General features: G+C 55.2%; 2 protein-coding genes across 2 annotated transcripts; both read right to left on the bottom strand.

The window, feature by feature from the left end:
* Nucleotides 1-542: 542 nt before the first annotated feature.
* TRIREDRAFT_80594 (uncharacterized protein) lies at nucleotides 543-3461 on the bottom strand (the record flags this gene model as incomplete). The annotated part of the gene is made up of 2 exons (XM_006967765.1): nucleotides 543-2837; nucleotides 2907-3461. The coding sequence occupies 2 exons, from the start codon at nucleotides 3459-3461 to the stop codon at nucleotides 543-545; spliced, it is 2850 nt and encodes a 949-aa protein (XP_006967827.1).
* A 3237-nt stretch (nucleotides 3462-6698) lies between these two features.
* TRIREDRAFT_80593 (uncharacterized protein) lies at nucleotides 6699-11143 on the bottom strand (the record flags this gene model as incomplete). Its single annotated transcript, XM_006967764.1, has 4 exons — nucleotides 9804-11143; nucleotides 9666-9737; nucleotides 9374-9592; nucleotides 6699-9256 (listed from the first exon to the last, which is right to left on the bottom strand). The coding sequence occupies exons 1-4, from the start codon at nucleotides 10837-10839 to the stop codon at nucleotides 6699-6701; spliced, it is 3885 nt and encodes a 1294-aa protein (XP_006967826.1). The 5' UTR covers nucleotides 10840-11143.
* Between the last annotated feature and the right edge of the window lie 9467 nt (nucleotides 11144-20610).

Below are 20610 nucleotides of genomic sequence, written 5' to 3'. Positions count from 1 at the left end.
CTTGGACACATCTTTGAGCAGATCGCGAGAATACGTCTGTTGTAAATGCTTTGTTTGCGTAATCAGGCATGTCATATACATTACTATATGCATATTCCAACATTAACCCCCTTTCCTAGATCAAAAGCACAACCGACGCTCATACCCGCAAGAAGATCGCAATTAACAAGGCAAAAAGGCAAAAGAAATCCCTTCGATCCAAGTGCCCAACCATCCATCCAAATTCCAACTCAGTAAACGTCCCGATCATTCCCGGGGGGGTTAAAACGCATCAAGTCGTCCCTTGATATAACAGATCCCGCTGTCCCCAATCTGCGCCCCAAGCATTTAAAAAAAAAGAACTAAAAAAAAAAAAGAAAAAGGAACACAAAAAGTCAAGTACTCTGGTATAGTTGTGGCGAAGTAGTTGATAGTTAGTTATAGTCGTATGTGAAGGATGCATATCGTTGCGTTAGGGGTATGTAGATGCAGTTATGCACATGTCTCCAAAGTCGTATCCAAGTCTTGATTTGTGGTCGTATCCAGGTGTTCGGCCACAGGGTTCAAGAAAGAGCCGACTCCAACTCGTCCTCGCTCCCCTTCCGGCCTCCAACCTCTTCTATATGCTGGACACCGCTCGCGCCCTTGGCCGTCGAAGAGCTCGAGGTCGGCCGCCCGTCCTGCTTGAGCAGGCCCGCCCGCTCGTCGTGGTCGCTCCGCAGTAGCTTCGTCTCCGTCTTGGCTAACGTCTTGTCTTCGAGGCCCTCGATGAAGGAGATGTCGCCAACACGGAACTTCTCCCGCAGCCCCTCCACGCCGGGTGGAACTGCGCCTCGCGGCGGTGGTGGAGTGACAACCACGTGGTCCGGCCATAGGATCCTGCGTGCTTCCTCTTCCGTCATCGGGGGCTCCTCGATGTCTTCTGTTGAAACAAGACTGCTTTCGTCTGAGGGAGTGGCTGACTCGTCCGAGGGATCAAACGGGCGCTGTCGAGGCGTCGTCGGAGTGGCCGTATCATCGTCGTCAGAGCCCTCGTGGTCCTCAGTAGTGACAGGGAGCAGAGGCGGCGGAGGATTTGGTTCCTGGGGCCGGAAGGGTGGTGGGGGATCGTGAGTCAGGATGTCTATATCGTCTTCGTCGTCGTTATTAGTTTGAATTCGCCCTCCTTGAGACGAGATAGAGCCATGCCGAGTCAGCGGATCAACGCTAGAATCGTCATCTTCGTCCGAGTCATAAAGCCCCTCGTCCTCTTCGCTCCTCAAGGTAATCGCGTCGGCGCCGTCGCCAAAGCCCCTCTCCTTGAGCCTGTCCGCCTCTTCCTTCAAGACTTTGCTCTCAGCCCTGTCATCATCTAGGGAGTGGCGCCCTATGCTGCCCCAGCGCATCCGGTCGGCACGCAGAATATTGCGCATGAGCTGTAGCTCATTTCTCTTGTATGTCTGGTAAAAGCCACGATTAATTCTGGCCGCGGCCTGCAGATCCTCCAGCTCCTCCAGCTCACTCAATATCCGCAGGCGAATCTCCTCTGGGAACTCGGTGACGACGCTGTGGATCTTTTCATGCGCAGCCATTCTATTGAGCCCAGCGGTCAGCAGCAGCTGCGGTTCTGACATCTTGTGCTTTGAGAGCGCCCAGCCATGGCTCTTGCCGCTAATGTCAAACAGGGTCAAGCCAGTGACGCTGTTGTAAATGTCGGCAATGGCTGCTCGGAATGCGGGGACAGGATCGCAGACACTGCCAGGGTGGAGCGGTGCAGGAGGGCTCGGTGTTGAGCGGAGCGTCTCCATCATCTGTGCCAGACTCTTCGACGGAACCTGTGAGTTTTGAGCGTGCGCCATCACGGTGGGCTGCACAATGGTTGGCAGCAAGCCGAGCTCATTGTACACGAGCATCATCCACCCCAAGTTGGAGGCATCGCACCAGTGATTGCCCTTGGGGCATCTTGGGGTGCTTGTGAGCGTCATGGCAGGCTGGATCGGCGAGGAGAGGTGGCTGTCGAGATCGGAAAGGGATATGTGCTGTTTCGCCTCAGATGAAGCCGAGTCCTGCGCTGGTGGACGAAGATACTCTTGAATCGTGCTGGCGCAGCTGGCATAAAGCTGGTCTACCTTGGCGCAGCGAACTGCCCAGACTTTGTCCTTGATCTTCTTGGGCCACGGTTTGCTATGCAAGTCCTTCTCATCAGCAAGGTTTAGGATGGCGCTCTTGGACATTCGAGTAAAGAGCTGGCGGAGGCCAAAGGCATAGCTGATGATGAGCAGGCCGTCCGGCATGTCATCGGCCCCTTTATGCATCCACTGCGGCAGCCATCTGTGCTCGACAACCATTTCTAGTGGTGATGTGCTTTTGAACTTGAGGCAGCACTCGGCGATGGAGACAAACTGCTCAAAGGTCACGTCCCTGGGGATCTTGTCGTTGTGCATGTGAGCAGCATGAAGCAAAATCTCCAGCGCGCCGTGGTGGTTGAACTCTTGCTGCGGCATCCGATACAGCTTGACCTCGGAGCCGTCATCACAAAAGTACGGCACCGGCGATGGCGGGAGCAGATGTGATACATCGTCAGCCTCGTGTAGATAGTAGCTATCGGCGTTGCCGGAGAACATGCGCGCAAAGACGGGCGATGTCTCGGCCAGCAGCGCGGAGGAGACGCGGAATCGCAGAGCAGGCTCGTTGCCCGTGCAATCGGGCCCCAAGTTGGCGAACTCGAGAACGGCATCTCCGCGAGGGGCAATGGGAAACTCCTGAATGACTCTGCCTGGGGAGATGCCAGACTCGCCCGCCTGGAGGAGCTTTCGGACTTCCCTAAGCTCCTGTTTGACTCTTTCGTAGTTTCTGAACCGTATTTCGTACCGAGGGAACTGCGGAAAAAAAACAAAAAAGATTAGAACCCTACGTGTGCCATTGCACGCAACGGACAAGGCACTTACAAACTGAGGATCCGCAGACAGTATCTTGGTGACGCTCGCATTGCGCATCCGGTGAACTGCCTCTCTCCTAAACTTCTTGCTCGTGAACAAGGCCTCGAGCATCTCGGGCGTGGCATCCCGCTCATAGCTCATGTACGTCTCGGCAAGGCTTTGTTTGAACTGCTCGGTCAGCACCTCGAGACACGTCTTCCAGTCCCGAACAGGCGTCAGCCAGTGGTCGCCGCCATGACTCCTGCTGCCACTGGCCGTGACGACCTCGGCTAAGCTGCGGCCACTAAACGAACTCCTCTGATCAAACGGCGCGCCCGGGCTGCGAGGCGTGTCTGCGGCGGAGTCCTGGCGAGTCAGTGAGCCGGTGTCACCGGCGTTGGAGAGGTTGCGCGGCGTCCTGATCTCCTCCCGAATTATAGCATCGCAGAGAGCGACGCATCGCTCGTTGATCTTGGCAAACTCTTTGTAGGCACCGTCGACGTGGCTGGGCCCCGAAGGAGCGGCTCGCATGCGCGCGACGAGGGTTTGGAGCTGACGGTAGCTGGACTCGACAGTTTCATGCATCGAGCTGGTTTCGTGGTGGATGGAGGGTTCGTGAGATTCGGGGTCAGCAGAAGGGCCGCCTGGCTTGTTCTGCACATCTCGTTAGTTCTGGCATTGGCAATGCTGGCTCAAGATGGATGGCCGAGGCAAGCAGCAGCAGCAGCATGCGGGCCGCGACTCGCCCAAAGCAGAGATGGCAGTTTCTCCGAGAGGGACCTTTGGGAGTCGGGTCAACGTACAGTCCAGTTCTTGTCGTCCTTGTTGGAGCTGCGAAAGGGCTTGCGGATGGCGGCGGGAATCCGCCATATCTTGGGCGACGAGCCGGTGGACGAGGCGCCGCCCTCGCTGTTGGTTCTGTGAATCATGTCGCTCTTCATGGGCGGGGTGACGCTGATTTGTCGTTTCTATCGATCGATGGCGGGAGTCGAAGAGCGGAGGGAGGAGAGGACGAGTATGGCGACGAGAGGGAGAGTATAGAGAGTAGAGGAGAAGGAGGAGGAGGTATAGGAGGAGGAGAAGCAGCGACAGGATGCTGCTGACGACTGCAAATCAGTGCCGACGACAGCAAGATGCCGACAAAGGGCCAAGATGCGCGTCGCTTCGCAAAGCACAGCACAGCACAGCACAGCACAGATGCTCGCGTCAAGCCTCAGAGTCCACGGCAGCGTCGGTGCCCGCATCCATCGGCATCATCGTTCCTCGCCGTCCCGTTCCCTCCCAGAATCCGGAATCGAGTTCGAATTGACGAGTCGGTGGACAAAGAGACCTGTTCCCAGCCGGACAAGAAAGAAAAAAGAAAAAGGAAGAAGAAGAAGAGGCCCTCCAGAACCTGTGTCGCCAAAGCTGTTGCGCGTCCGCTAAAGAAAGAAAAAAGAGTCGCAGCTGGGCAAATGTCGGTGGCGACGCAGGATTTTTTTTTCTTATGCTGGCGCAGGTGGTGGTGGTTGTCGTGAGATCGGAGACATCAGAATTGGCTGGGGGAGGAATCTGGGGTAAGAAAAAGCGGGATGTCGCAAACGAGAACTCGGAAGGACCTGGTGGTTGATTTTCTCCAGCCGGGGCGTATGGCTCTTGCCCTTGGTGAGCATAGGCAGGGTACGTACCCAGTAGTACACAGCAGTACACATGAGTACCCAGCAGTACCCGGAGGGCCTGGAACGTGGAGCGTGGGGCGGTCGAGCCGCCTAACGAAGCCACTAGCGGGCTGCGGACAGTGGACAGGCGGACAGCCACAGGGGGGGGGGCCTTATGGCGCTGTACAAGACTGGTACAGTACTCGCAGGCGCCACAGGGCATCTGGGACACGCACTGGACCTCGGACCGTATTCGCTTTCACAGGGAGCACTCAATGATGGACTCCAGGCGGATTCGACACATGCAGCCGTCTGTCACAGACCCAGTGGCAGATCAACCGCAACGTGGTCCAGGTCGATGTAGTATGTACGTGTACGTGTGCGTGTGCGTGTCTGTACCTAGGTAAGGTACGAGTAATACGCAGCTGGAGGCGCAAACAAAGGTCGGGTGGACCTGCAAGGGCAAGGCACGACCTACAGTAGGCAATAGGAAGACCCTGATGTGCGCTGCTGTTGCACTCGATGCGACGGTCCCAACGCTACGGGTCACTGCAGCAGATAGGTAATTGGGCATGGAAGCAGATTGGACACACGCAAAAGGCGATATGTATCTAGAACTTGTCAAGAAGCGGGGGGGAAAGAGACGGCACGCGAGTACCGATTTCATTTGTCAATGGCGCAACGAATGGAAAGAGGTGCAAAAGGGCTAGTAGTGCTACCTTAGTAGGAGATAGTAATAGCAAGCAAAACAGATGCGTAACAACTCGTGAGCCGCTAGTACTAGGTAGGAGGAAACAGGGGGGAAAGAGAGGAGAGGAGAAGGGGGGGGGGGCCACCAAACAAGCTCATTTCGAGCGAGGTGATTTGCCTTGCAGTTCTTTCTGGACCCCCCCTCTAATGGTATTCAGTATTACAACTATCATCGAAATCTGTTTATACCTTAGTACTAGAATGTCCCGAGACGAACAATAAAAGGGCCGGAATACAATGGGCTCAAGTAGAGAGCTGCGGAAGCAGTACGAAAAGATGCAACTGCAGGTGATGGTGACACACTCGCAACCGGCATGACCAGCCACCTCTATAAATTTGACAAAGGCAACATGAAGGCAGGCAACCAACCAGGCTGGCCAATCTCACCTATGGCAGAATCGTAGATGCCTGAATCATTACGAGATGATCTGCCACAGCTTCAGCCGGCAGCCTGGCAGGAACAATCCTTTCGGTACTCTGTTCCTCCAAGGCACCGACTCAAGTCTAGTAGGTACTATTCCCATCCATCCCACTATTCCACATGAGCCCATCCATCATCAAGATCAACAAACCATTCGATTTTCATACAGTGTATTATACTAGTTCGCCATTGTATCTGATTTACGCTTTCATTCGTGCTGGTCCATGATCTTTCTCAATGCTTTTGTAACATCCATCTATGCCGCTGGGTGTGCTCCTGCAAAAACCATGGGAAATAGAAACAATGAAAACGAAAAATCGAATCGAGGTTCCGGCCCTTCCTCCCAGATGAGCTCTCATTGATGCAAACGCCTTTCCACCCGGCCATGTATATGTATCAATCCCCCAAAGCCCTCCTTTCCGTCAGCGCATCTCATATCTTTGCTGTGACATGTCATTCATGGAGCCGCGAATCCCATCCTGTTGCGTTTCTATCGTCGTGCTCTTTCATTGCTTTTTTCTTGTTTTCCCAATTTTCTTCTTGGATTCTTTCCATGCCCGGCTTCCCATGTCCGAAGATCCCATCCCGTAGGGCACACGTACACGCACGCGGCAAAAGTAAATCTCTGGCGCCATGCAAATCCCACACAGGAAGATTCTGAATTATGTCCAATTCTTCCTTTGATGCTGCCGAGTCGAGAACCCCACAGAGTGCTCTCCTTTTCCCGGGGGGGAAACATCAAGCATGCATTGCATTCATGCCTTTCCTTCCAAGCAAAATGTCCGGCCTGAAGAGTCGAAGCCGCAGGCGATCCCCTATCCAACATCGCCACTATTCACATCCTTCCCCGCCTCATGGTTGAAAGAGGTAAGCTGTCAAGGTCCCATAGGATTGGTATCGTTTTCAGATATTCGACGACCTCGTGCTGGCGACCGCAGCCATAGTCTCCAGAAACAAACGTGACATGTGTAACAGGAGATCAGACCGTATCGCCATCGCCATCGCCTCGAGTGATTAGCCTCCCTTTCGCTCAGAATCGCTCTTTGGCGGCTGCTCCGCGTGCGAGGCCTGTGCAAGCCCACTCGACCCCTTCTTCTTCCCCTTGACAGCCCGCTGCCAGCCACTGTCAGTCTCGCTCTTGGCGCTCCGGACATGGCTGCCGGGCTCCCGTGACGTTTGCGTGCTGTTGCGCTGAGTCTGGCCGGCCGACTTTTGCGCCTTGGACGACTTCTGAGCATCCTGAGCTGGCTGAGCCTTTTCTTCCGCTTTGGTCACCAGTTTGGCTGTCTCTTGAAGGGTTGTCTTGGCATCTGCTTTTTCACGAGCAGCCTTGCCAGCAACAGGGGGGGTTGACGAGTCTGGCTTGCGCAAAGCGGTCGGGGACGATGCCTGGGCTTCGTAAACAGGCGACAAATGGGCCATTTCGACACCCAGGGGTTTCCGATGGTCAGCTATGGCGAGATCCAGCGGAGCAATGACACCATTCTGGGGCTGTCTGGAAATGAGGCGTTGCTTGCTCGAAGCTGCAAGCTGCGCCATTCCGTTGGCTTGCAAGACATCGTGAGGCATGGGGTATGGATTTGCCGGATACGTTCCCATCATCGCAACCCTGTCCCTGAAGGAGGCATCCTCGGTAGAGGGGATCGCCAGCTTGGCATTGGAGCCGTTCACAATCACGGGAGGGCGATCCATCGGGGCCGTAGGCAGAGGAGGGGCCGGTGCAAGCGAGGGAATCGGCTGGCTGCCCGGCGCCTCCGCGACAAGGGTGCCGTTGGCCGACGGTGCTGAGCTAATGTGCAGAGCGTTGTCAATCTTTGCCATGGCACAATCCTCCGGCGCCGGGGTCTCCTTCGGAGGCTGGCTTGACGCAACGATCATGCTGGTCTTGAGCCCGGATCCGTTCACGATGAGGGGTCTATGCGAACTCTTGTTCTGCGCCGCGCCAGCTGGTGGGAAGGGAGCCGAAGCCAGAGGCGACGAAGCAACCGTCCCGGCTGTGACCGCCCTACCATGGTCGAGGGGCGAGGGCGACCGCGACGTCCTCCTCATTCGCCTGTCAAGGATCGTCTGGGGCAGCTGATCCGTCGAGAGCCGACGCCGTCTGGGGCTGGATGACTGGGTCACGACATCTCCAAAGCCGAGACCGTTTGCTGTTGGGCTGTGGCTTTGGGCGAGCGGCGGCTGGCCAAGACGCGGGCTCCGCGCTCCCAGGAGCCCGGCGTCGGACGGCGGGGAGACCGAAGCGGCCTTGGATCGATCGTCGAGATCAGCATCGTCGGAGACGAAGGCAGGAACAGGCACGCCATGCAAGTGTCTCTGAGCATAGCCCGGCGCACTAGAGGGGCCAGCTCCAGAGGTATATGCTGCCCGGCTGTGTGCTCCGGATGGAGATCGGGAAGGAGGCTGGGACTGCGACCTCAGCGAGCTTGCTGATGCCGAGATGCCGTTATCCGAGGCAACGGTGGATCGCTGCAGAGGACGGCGGAAGTCTTGTCCCATGCCATTGGACGTCACCGGTGACGAGGGATACGTTCCATAACCAGTTGCCGCCTGCGCGTAGAACTGCTGGTTTATGCCCATGCCGTAGAGGGAATACAGATCGGGCCGTAACGTGGTGCCAATGGGCCCGGTGTCAAAAGAGTTGGTTCGGGACCGATCGGTAGCCGTCTGCTGCCCGTTCGATGACGCTGCGTTGGGGGACATTCTCTGCTGGCCCATGGTCTGATGGGACATGTATGCGGGCGACTGCTGTGCCTGTGCGTAGAAGTGGTTGAGCTGCTGACGCATGGTCTCCTGGTAGGCCATCTGCATCAAGTCCTGCTGAGCAAACGGGAAAGGATACTGGGTGCCGGCGGCGAGCCACGACATGTCTTGCGGCATGGTGACGGGCTGGACAAACATGTTGGGGTCATATGAGGGCGTAGTCGATGAGGCTCTCCTATTCGAGCCCCCGCTGCGGTGGTAATTGTTACTATGCCGGCCGCCGCGATGGCCACCTCGGCCGCCTCGTCCAGAGTTGCTCTGCGAGGAGCTGCGCAGCAGCACGGGCCGGGGCTGCGAGGCCGGTCGAGACCAGACCCTCTCCTCCTCCTTCGGATACACGTACTGCTCACAGGCCTCTTCGAGCTTGGCCTCAGATATCAGATCAAACGCTCTTCGAAGCTCCAGGTGGAGACCGCGAAACGAGTACTCGTCCGCCGTGTTGCCAAGGTTGCGAGACGTGTTGAACGGCTCCTCGACGCAAAGCTGGTTATTCAGTGCATAGTGCCACTTTTTCTCCGCCTTGGTAATCAACTTGCCCTGCCGCACAGAAAGAACGTGCTTGTCGTAGTCGAACTCATGCGCGTAGAATCGGAAGAACTGGAAGAGGAGTTCCGCCTCGGACGATTTGTTCTTGCTACCGAATCCCTTGATCTTCTTCAGGTTATCGGCAAAGTCGCTGACAGTTCCATCTGGCCTGGTGGACTTGTATGGCAGTTGATGCAACGCTGGTAATACAGCAGGGTTCCGCAGTTGCAAGAATGCGATGATAAGACATATCCAAGTGTAGGAACTGAGTGTACCTCCGAAAGCTGTGAAACGGTTAGGATGAGGATGAAAGAAAGAAAGAGAGAGAGAGAGAGAGAGAAGAGTCGAGGGGACATCAACACATGCAGGGCAGTGGTGTCATGGGGGAAGGAAATCCATACCGGCGTCGTTGACAATCCTCCTCCTCGTCCAGTGCTTCAGGATCATCGCCAACTGTCGTACACGCGGGTCGGCCTCGACATATGTACGAACCATTCGAGTGTTCTCGAGCGCTAGCGTATTGTTGACGTTCATGTCGCAAGCAAGGCCGAGCTCAGGGTCCCAAATTTTCACTATGGGTACCTTGGCCGCAGAGATACACACGACCTTCTCCATGCCCCCTATTGAATATGGTCAGCATCACGAGGGAGTCGATGCACTGTACAGAAGTAAAGAAAAGGGTGGTGAACGTACGTCGGGCAAGAAGATCGGCTATCATGCAGACATCCTCCATCTCGTGCCATGGTGTCGTGATGCAAATGTCAACTGGTGCATGCGTTGGTTAGAAATCGTGATACTGTGTCGGCTGGGTGAGATGGGGAAGAAGCTTACCGTCGGAGTCGTCCGAACATAACAGGTTTCCAGACGAGCCAAACAAGTGCACCTTGATATCGTGCCCAGGCCACTCGGTGTTGAATATCGTCTCCAGCTTGTTGACGAGCTTCCTCCTGTTCTCCTCGACCTTTTCGGTGGGCAGCAGCTTCTGATAGATCTCATTCATATCGGCAGCCAGCTGCTTCTCCTCGCTCTCCGACAGCTTGCTTTTGATGGTTCGCAGATCCAGCTTTTCCAGCCGCTCGCTGCCGACCGAGTAAGGTATCCTCCTCCTCGAGTTCACCTGCGCCGTCTCGTACTTGCAGCCGCCTAATCGCGGGGGCAGCGGGCGCAGCGAGGGCAACGCGCTGTTGGTCTCGGAATAGGCCGACCGCGGCGAGTGGTTGTTGGCATTGTTGGGGGACGGCTCCCGAGACTCGAAGGAGAATTGGCGGGCATGCTGGTGGGGGGTGGATGGCACGGAGCTGGAGTGGGAGAGTCCATGGGGCGAGGAGGATCTAGCTATCGCTCGATGGGGAAAGTTCTTGGACACGTCGGCAGCCAGCTTTGCAGGCATCTTGGGCGGAACGTCCTTGGGCGTTATAACGGTGCGGCTTTTGTCTGAGCCCTGATGTGCGCGGCTCCCATGGCCCCCGGTGGCGGTCCCCTTGGCGGTCGTGGTGGTGGCACTATCCCTGAGCGATGCCTTGCTAGAAGATCGCGACCTTGACGTGGCCTGGACGTGAGGGACGGACACGATGGGAGGAAGTGGCGCGGACTGTAGGCCACCTCCTCGTGCCGGCGAGATGAGCTTGTTGTAGTGAAGAAGCTGGGCGTGGTATATGGACTGTTGAGGAAAGAGAAACGGTAGGAAGCCGATGTGGGGAGTAAACTGTAGGTTGTTGGCGGCGGCGGCGGCGGCGGCAGAGGCAGCGTCCTGGGGTCCGTCTGGAGTATGCGCCGTCAGCCCGTTTGGCGTCGTCGGTGTCGTCGACGTCCAGGGACTGGGAGGATAAGAATGCTGGGTTTCGGACGCTTGGGTCCGGGCGTCCATGGAACGAGGAGACTGGCGACTCTGTAGATGTGAGCAGCCCACCGAGGCGACGTCTGCAGCTGGCCGAGAGGGCGGAACTGGCTTCGTCGGTGACTAGGTCGGTTAACTGCCGCTGGGAGTGGGCAGTGCGACGGTAATCGAGGGGAGGGGGGGCCCGGATCGGTGATGCTCCCGTCTGCCTTGTCAAGCACCAGAGGGCGGAGGCGCTGCCAGAGACGGGTTGTGCAAGGCGGGAGGGCAGCGGCAGAGCAGAGTCACGGATCCCGGAGAGCGCGAGGACGCTGCAGGATATGCGAAGAGATGGAAGCGTGCTGCTCGCGGGCCCACAGAGGATATGGATATGGGGTGGGCAGGAAGAATCGGCGACGGCAGAGACGCAGGCCCGAGCCCGGTGGGCAATGGGGGGGGGGGGGATCGCGAGGCGACGGAGAGTATAGAAACGGGAAGAGGATGTCGTCAAGAGAAGAGGACGAGCCACTGTCGGGAAGAGCTGCAGGACGGCGAGCGATTGACGACGCAAAAGGGGGCTCGTCGACGGGTATCGAGGGAATTGCTCGAGCGGCGTCTGGGGGGGTGCGACGAGCAGAGCAGAGCGGAGGGAGGAGAGTAGGAGAGGAAGAAGAAAAAGAAAACACGAGCCGCAGAACCGAGGATGACGAAGAAGAAAAGAAGGGCAATGCCTGAACAGGACACGATTCGGCAGGACGGGACAGGACGCAACAGAGCGTCGACGATGCAGGCCAAGGTCGAGATGCCGTCCACACGCAGTCGCTGCAGGATGGGGAACCTGTGAATGCAGGTCAGCGAAGTGAAGAGAGGGATGATGTGTGGTGCAAGGCCTCCACTAGAAAGCGCTGTGCTGCTAGTGCTAAGGCTGGCCGGCTGCCAGGTGAGGTGGTGGCACGGGGTAGCGGTACTTGCGACGCCGCGGCGCACGGGCTGCAGGTACCGGTACCTCGCTTTTCTTGATGGCGATGATTCCCCTGAGGCTTGCCGCTGCAGTGCATTTGAGTGCTTCGGACGGGATGCGACACTGAGAAATCGAGAGGAATCTTGGTTTTACAGCACCGATATGTACGAGATTACTACTACCTACTATTACTCAGTCCAGAAATATATATATATATCAATCAAACTGCTGGTGGTACTGGGCGGTGCAGGCTGCTTTGCAATTGTAGGAGAAATGGGATAGACATGGACAGGAGCAGATAGTACGAAGAGGGGGGCGATGCCTTGGGTGCAGCTAAGGTACCTAGGTAGATATGTACGAGCTGATCAAACAGCAGTTGAAGTTGACACGAAGTACAGATACAGGCAAAGACCCTGATTGTCATGTCACCCTCTGTCTGGTGCCAGGAACCTAGTATTACCAGCATTTGGGTCGTTTGATTGCACAATGGACGCTCTCTCCAGGTCTTCGCGATTCAAGCGGCTCGGGGCACCAGCCAGGGCCGGGGGCTGCCATTGGACGGGGGCCTGTGCCGTTCGCGACAGGAGACGAGACGCGCTGGGTTGCCAGGCAGGCCCTTGAATTTCCAGTCCATCTTCAGTCCAGTCCAGGTACAGGCCCGCGGCGGCGGCGAATCTAGGGACCAAGGCTGGCCAATTCGAGGCAGTCAGAGCCTCCTAATCTTGAGCATCGCCGCTGAAGACCACAGACGACGGCTCCTGATCCTTTGCTCCGATGTTTGTCTCAACTGATGTCAAACATATGGTGCCTCGTTCTTCAGGCAGAGCATCGCATTCATCCGAAGGGCTAGGTACCTACCTTATGTAATGATGTGCCAAGTACCAGTACTTGAGGTAAGGTAGCCCTAGCGGGCCCTGCTTGGAAACGTTCAATCAAGCAGTGCAATCTTCCATCTTAGCGGCGCGCCCCCGTGTTCAGTCGACCGGGTGCCTGTAAGTTCAGGTTGTAACGCGGAACCGACAGCTGCCGTGCTTCTCAGGAGGTTCTAGCCTTCCCAAGAGCAGCTGGGACCTGCCGTCCAGGGCCGTCGGGTTCGGGGTAAGGTACCTCTATACTTGCCCGGTACCTGGTAAGGTACCTTTATTGTTGCACGCTTCAGGTTGGATGCCGTAGAGATTGTACGAATTTCGCCAATCTGGCCGTTGAACGAGCACGGAGTCGTCATCTGCGGATGCTGCTAGGTAGTACTTCTGGCTCCGTGGAGACGATGCAACTGTGAGGTAGAGATTCCTTGATCATCTCTCGAAGCAGAAGAAGCAGATTGAAACAGATTGGAAGGGCCCGACATTTGTTCTCGTTAACATTCATGTTGCAAGGAGATGGAGAGCTCGTGGTGAACACGGTCAGTACGATGTACCTTTGCAGTACCTCGGAAGAGTCTGGTGGCCGACCCCGGACGTGTACGTACCTGCAAGTACGCCCCCAAATGGCCTCGAATTGATGAATCTGATCTTACAGAGAGCAGCAGCTCTATTAATGGAAGCTGCGAATCTTGTTCTTCCACCGCAATCTGTGGCGAAGCCTTCTTCGGAGCCTTGGGGTCACGCGTATTGGTACCTTGGGAAGTGTACAGCATTCGTACATCAGGTAAGTACCTTCGCCCGGTACCTTACATGGCTGCGTGACGATGGCCAAGGCTCTGCTGCAGAGATCCGGCACTCTAATCACGATGGACTGAGTCACTTGCTGAAATCCATGCCACAGTACAGCGACCATCTTACAGGTCCACGGGTCCCAAAAACAGGGTGCCTCAGGTGTCTCCGTACCTTCTGAGACACTTGGCTCTCGTCATCCGTTTCTGCGAGTCGGAGGGGCAACCAACCGCTGGTAGGTATGAAGAGCAGAGGGCAGAGCCATCCGGGTGGTGACGGTAATACTAGCAGTATTAAAGCGGTGATAGTTTCAGACCGTCTCCATCATTTCCATCGCGGATGCTATTGGAGACGCGCTTGATGCATATGATCGTCATTGGTGTCGCTTCCAAGTACCTATGGGGGTCAAGGACGAAGTGGTATAGTACCTACGACGATATCGACTGAGAGGTACCTATCTATTTACTAGTCCGAGTACCCTGGCAGGGATATTAAGACAGTCTGCTGAAGGCGCCACCTGATGGCAAGGCATGGAGGATGGTTGTCTGTTACGAGGCTCCTTGCAGCATTGCTTTCACATGGGGTATCTATGTTTCCATCAACAGCTTGATTTAGCGTAGTATCTCGGCTTTCTCTTGCCTCCCACGCAAGGCCAACGTTCGCGACGGTCAGGTGGCTATTCGGCACAACTGCTAAATGACTTGTAGGTCTGGATAAATGGCAGCAGGCATTTCCTGACTCGACCTTCACCTCCCTCAACTCGTAATTACAGATCAAGCACATGTATTCCCTGCTCTTCGTACAAGTATCTCGTAGGTAGTGCAACCCCATTTGTCCGTACGAGGTCCCGCCTGTGCGGCGGTAACTCGTACGAGGAGCACCTTTTGGGGGGGCCAAAACACGGGGGGCTGCACGTGCTGTTTCTCCATCCGGTACACGCGCTCGTCAGAGCACAGATGGACTGGACCTCGTCTGTCTGTTGTACGAGTAGGTAGGTACCGATACTCGAAAAATAGAAACACCAGGGACGAAAGTCCATTTGAGAGGCTCCATGTATTTGAGGTACTTCCTTACCTGAACCAGGCCTAGGTACCTACCTACTTTACGATCGGAGTTGGTGGCAGGAATGGGAAAGGGTCTCCAATTCAGCAAAAGGGGATGGGTGAATGATAATGCCATCCATGTAAAGTCCTGCACTAATACCTTGGTAGCTCTCAATTACCAATGTGGTCGAGCAAGGAAGGGCCCGCGGATTGGTTTTGGTAGGTGAATGGGAACCGCCAGAAATGCGACGCTTCTTCTCCTTTTGCCGCTCATCTGCAGTCCTCATGCAGTGGATGATGGATGATGGCCATTGATGACCACTGGTATTCTTCCGCTGCATCCGCCTGCATGCATGGGGAGGGATTTATGCAGCAGGCATGCATTGTATATTGGATACCTACTAGTAGTGTAGCAGGAGAAACAATGGACGCAGCCGTGCAGACTGCAGCATGTCTATGACGAAGCTGTCGTGCCTGAGTTGTCTGTGTCGATTCGAACTCACCTACCACAGGAGAACTCAATGGCACCAGATGGAACGAGGATTGAGAGGGCACCTCACGGTACAGTATTACCTACTAGGTAGGTAGGTACCTATATTTGGAGATTCGTAAACTCGAAGTATCTGCTGTAATAGCCATAAGGAATAAACAAGGCATGAGTTGGTACTCGTTCCTGCATCATCAACTGCGACTCCGGCGCCCCTTCCAATCATCAACGCAGCCAAACTCTCGCCGTACCTGTACTTCGTACCTGCAGCCTTTTAGGGTGCTGCCACTGCACACCGGTTTGTCGAGTTTCAGATTCATCCATCCACTTCCACTTCCACTTCCACTTCCTCTTCCTCTTCCTCTTCCCTTTCCCATCATCATCGTTATACTCATCGCCATCCATTGTTTAACGACTATTAATCCGGTCATCGCCCACCATCGACAAATCAACTGCCGTCCGTGCACAGACGCGCTGCAAACTCCAGAATCCCTTACAGATCGCGTAGCCGCCATCCCAAAAGACAGTCAACGCCTTGCTGGCCTGGATAGAGCATCACCTCGGCCAAACCCCCCTTCTGCCACTACTGCAACATCCCGCACCAGGCTATGTACGTACTCGCATGTACAAGAACGCCCGCAGTCCATCATTCCGCAACCTGAAATGCTTCTGGGCCCCGAGATCCACACAACAGGTGCAGGGCGGCAAGGCTAGGGTGCAATTGGCAGGCCGTCGTCGCTCGCCCACCCGTCTGGGCTGGAGAAACCCCGAGGTGACAATGGGTGACGATGAATGAACAGATGCAGATGCAGATGCAGGCTACTCGTACTCCTCTTGTGCTGTCAGATGGGACGTTACCACTTTGCTCAGCGCCAAGATGGGGTACGACTGACCTGCGGGAGTGTCCATGAACCGACTTCTTCCATTTATCTGAACTACCTGCTAAAGATGGCCCAGCTTGGCCCTCTCATTCCTGCATGGTATCTTGGCTCTCGCTCATCGAGAGCAACGACTGCGGCTCCATTCTTAGGCGCACAAACGTGTGCACCCAGGAACCATCAAGCGAGGTTCATTGGCGCCTCGAGCATACAGACAACCTTGTGGGCATCGGCTTCTAACCAGAGATTGGTACAATGATTGAATACCCGGCACGGCGGCTCGCTCGAGCTTGCAGTTTCTTGGGTATCTTGCATTTCGATGCTCAGTCTCAGTCCAGAAGCCGCTGGGACGATCCGGTTGATAGCCACCATAACATCCTGGCTCGGGCTTAGACTGGCAGATCATCGCCAACACTCGGCAGCCTCCCGCTTATCGCCCATCCGTATGCTCTCGCTTGAAGACTCTACTCTACCTACTTTCCCAGCAGCTCTGCCACGGATCGCATCCTTCCCACACAAGCCAGATATGCAAGTACCCATATGGCGCCCTGCCGTTAGATCAAGTGATTTCGGAAAGCATGTCTTCTGAAGTTGAACTCACTAGATTGCCGGGTAACGCTTTGGCCTGGCCATCTCCTGCTCACCTGTTGTCCCCCATATCTTTCCTCTGCTTGTCTTCTTCTATGTCCGGCACTCTTTTGTCTTATGCTATCAGGCTGATATAAAGGAGGTCCAGATGCTCCGCAATGTCGCCGTAACCATTTAGCCGCTTCGAATCCGGATGTTCAGCTCCATGACCGCGGCCATTGAAACTCATGGAGGATTCGAGATGTTTCCATCCGTGCCAAGTACCCGCGTGTCACCTCGCCTTCACCTGCAGTGTAACAGGTCAGTGCATCGCATGGCTCGCTACTTTGCCATTCAAGGGCATGAGAGAAGGACAGCCCAGTGTACGTTAGCAAGACGGAGAAACATGGAGTCTGACCAAGCTCGTGTGCTCCATTGCGCATAGGAAGGTTAGAAGGTGACAGGTTTCTTTCCATGTTGCAGCCTGGGTAATACTGATTTCCTTGTTCTTTAGAAGCCATCACAGCCTCGTGTAGCTTGGAAGCACTTGGGCGCCTGGGGGTTCTTCCCAATCTGTCGTTGATCAGGCTGGCCATAACGCGCCAAGCATTACCACCATCGGTCCTTTTACTGATGATGTTATTCCTCTACTGTCTTACGCAGTGCTTGGAGACGAACATGGCAGGTTCACTACGCATCACCGAGACTTGTCCCTGAATCAAGAAATAGCGTAGATTACAGGCGTCACATAGAAGACGGTGGTGTTGAAACTCTTCGGACCGACCAACAAGGCCAGCAGCTTACCATACACATCGTAGTACGGCATCTACTCAGAGTACGATTACATGGCCGCTTGCCGGACACAGCACGGGTCCGTTCACAAATTCCATGTCTCAGTTGACATGTTAGCATACTCGGTGAGGCTATGCTGGACAGTCAGGATCAGGCTGTGCTTTTCTAGCATAGTACTCGGCTCAGCTGATATCATCTTGTTTCAGCGGAAGCCTCACATTATGTCACATCGCTGAGGCGCAGCCAGAGCAAGCAACTGTCTGTCTGTTGATTGTGTCTCCGGCCGCAAACAAGGCGTCAAGGCCGTTCACTTGGGCCCTATCCCTTCACCTCAGCCCTATCCGTACAGTGTCATGCACTTGGCCTTGCAGTAACACGGGGGCGTTGTGTTGCTTCGAGGAAGGCTGGTGCAACCCTTGGATCGTATGCCACGGTCATGCACCGTCCCAGGCCAACGCCTTTCCCTCAAGTTAGTTAGTGGTCATTTGCACCTTTTCTGGACTCACGAACTACCGTTGCCCTCATCCCTACGAGTTGACACTTGAGACCTGTGAGCCTTGTGTGGGCAGCAGATAGGAGACGGATAACCCTGTGTAGTGCCAACGGTGTTTCTGGAGCAGCACTCAGATGTGCAGCCCTTGGAGGCCAATACGTTCAAACACAAGCTGATGCTTGTTCATGCTTGTATACAAGCTATATGAGGCATCTTGACCCTCGCACCCCCGGCTGAACCGTTCGCCTCGCCTCCGCAATTGCCAACCAATCGGCAGGCCCTGTCGCTGAGGATCCTGACCAGGACCCCTGGAGGCTGGACTGCCTCAGAGACCTCTTTTTCCGGATTCTATCAAGAGAAACATGTCACAAAATAGGGAACTGAAGCGGGTTCGAGGACGAGGAAGTTGGTGCTATACAAGGTATACTCGAGGTGTTTGCCGTGTCAGTGCTGCTGACGCTGAAGTGTCGAAGCATCCGAGCCCCTGTATCAGGTTCGTTTTCCGGAGGCCGCTTTGACAGCGCGTAGGAGTAGTACGCACGGGTCAGAGGGCCACGAACAAGCCGAAGGAGTCGACAAAACAGAAAGCTTCTTTCTCTCTATCGTTTCTTCTCCAGTTTCTCCATCAGAATCCTATTCTTGTGCTTCTGCAGCCCGATGTTGGATTGCTCACTCATGTCACTTTGAGTGAGCCCTCCCAACGCAAAGCCAGCTCACAGTCGTACCTTGAAAAAAGTCTCGTCTCTTCTCTCGGGGGCCAAGAGCATGATAGCACCTGATTGTACAGAATGCTCTCCAACATTTCTGCAAAGAATGGCCATTTCCCAGGCTCGGCTTCCCGGGTGACGACTTGCATCTGCCTGTTCGGCCCCCCCCCCCCCCCCCCCCCCCCCCCCCCCCCTTTCGCCGCAGTCAACCACTCCGGACTCACAGGACAACAGCAGCAGTCAAAGCACATGTAGAATATATCTCACACGTCGCTTCCGCAGACCGTCCAGCCCCTGGCTACCACCGCCGCCGCCGCCGTTGGACCGCGGGAAGAGAGCCACCCAGCTCGGGACGGAGATCAAAAAGTGTCTGGTTGTGTGCTTTTCTCCGATGCACGTTGGGATGTGCATGTAAAAGTTGCAGCCGGGAAGCCATGACAGGAGACGGAGGGGACATTTTAGGAATTGCCCTTTACTTAGCACTTGCATATATATATTCATGTACATGTATATATTGCAGTCGCCCGGAGGACGTTTTCCTCCAGCTCCGCGACATATCGAGCCCGTATGCCGGCGCCATCACCTGCGTCGCCGTCTCGCACGCCTCGGAGCGCAACAACGAATACGTGGATCGACATGCTCGGCGGCTCGCGCAACGTGCAGATAGATGGTCATTGACCAGGAGCGCGCCATCTACGCCGCATGGGGGGCTCAGCATGGCTTCCAGCATCTGGTACGTGCTTGGCCCGTCGACGCAGGTCCGGTCGTGGTAGGAGACGGGGTGGCTAGGAGATCAAGTCACCGGGGCGATACAGCGTGGCGAAGGGAGAAGAAGAAGAGGAGGAGGAGGAGGAGGAGGTGGTGGTGGTGGTGATGGGAAGGGGGAGGAGGAGCAGATACCGGGAGGGCCAAGGGGAAGGGATACGGCAGGAAGGAGAAGAGGCATTCAACGACGACGACGTCTGGGTTGGCGGAACTGGAGCTTGGGAACAAGTGGCAGGAGGCGGTTTGGGGCGGCAAGGCGGAGAGTGCAGACGATGTGATGCATTTGGACGACGGGGTGAAACTGCTGCTGCTGTGACGATGGGAGTCGTGCATCAGTATTTGCAAACTTACAGGTACGGACGAATCTCTCGGCGAGAACAAGTGTGACAACAAGGAGCTCTACACTTTGGTATCGACAGCATCTTGATATCAATCACAAGCACCACGACATCTCAATGTCTCATGATAGGCCAACATACCTTATAGACATCAACAATATCACGGTCATCCTGTCCAAGATTTCTCCCCCAACCACAATTCTCCTGTTATCGCTACCTTTAAAGCGCCTCCTCAACTGTCCCCCTACCCATCCTCACCCATCCCTCATCCCCCCCTCTTTTACCACCACCACCAAGTGACTGACTGCATGTCAATACGTCTGCATTGACTGATCCCCCATCCCGCCAAGTCATATATAAAAGGTAGCAGCAGACAAACACCTGATCAAGCATCCATTCCCATTTCCATAGTAAAGAGGAAAGAAAAGAAGAAAAAGATTAGCATCCATAAAACAGAAGCCCAAGCCTATTCCCAGAGCCGCCCTCGCAGAAAAAAAAATGCAACCAAACCACAACCAAACCATACACACACACAAGGAGAGCCAGATCCGAACCCCTATACCGCTGTCAACCCATCTTTCCCCCAACTTTTCCTCCTTTTTTTGTTCTTTTTTCTTTTTTGTCTTTTCTTTTTGAGCCTTTTGTTTTGTTCCTGTTTGTTCCTGTTGCCGTCCCTTTGGGTCCTTGTTGTTCGAACACCAAACATCCTCGTTTTCGATTTCCCCCCTACCAAAACCTCTGCCAGTAGTGGCGCGTGTCGTATACGTCTCCATATTTGCCAGTCTGGCCGGTAGACCAATGGAACGCCTTTCCCATTCGTTCGGGGTATCCGTCGTCAAAAGTTGTTTCCCAGCAAGCCAAGGACAACTCCATAGCCGACTCCCTCCAAGTGCGACTTCCCTTTCCCCCATCCCAGCCAAGCTCTCTCCGAATGCCTTGTCAAGTTTGCAACCCCACCGTCACATGTAAATCGAGTCGCCAAAACTCAGTAAAGAATACGCCGTTGTCGTGACCAAGGACGCAACTCCTCAATCCAGTCCCAATCCTGCGCCAAAAGCAAGATAAAACTCCTACCCGGATGGCTTTGCTCCTTCCGTCGAGTTCACCCCAACAGGGCCATCCCATTTCCAGATTCCCAG

This window comes from Trichoderma reesei, assembly GCF_000167675.1.
Source record: "Trichoderma reesei QM6a unplaced genomic scaffold TRIREscaffold_19, whole genome shotgun sequence".
Lineage (NCBI taxonomy): Eukaryota > Fungi > Ascomycota > Sordariomycetes > Hypocreales > Hypocreaceae > Trichoderma > Trichoderma reesei.
The sequence above is the reverse complement of the archived record's forward strand: the minus strand, read 5'-3'. Positions and strand labels throughout refer to the sequence as shown.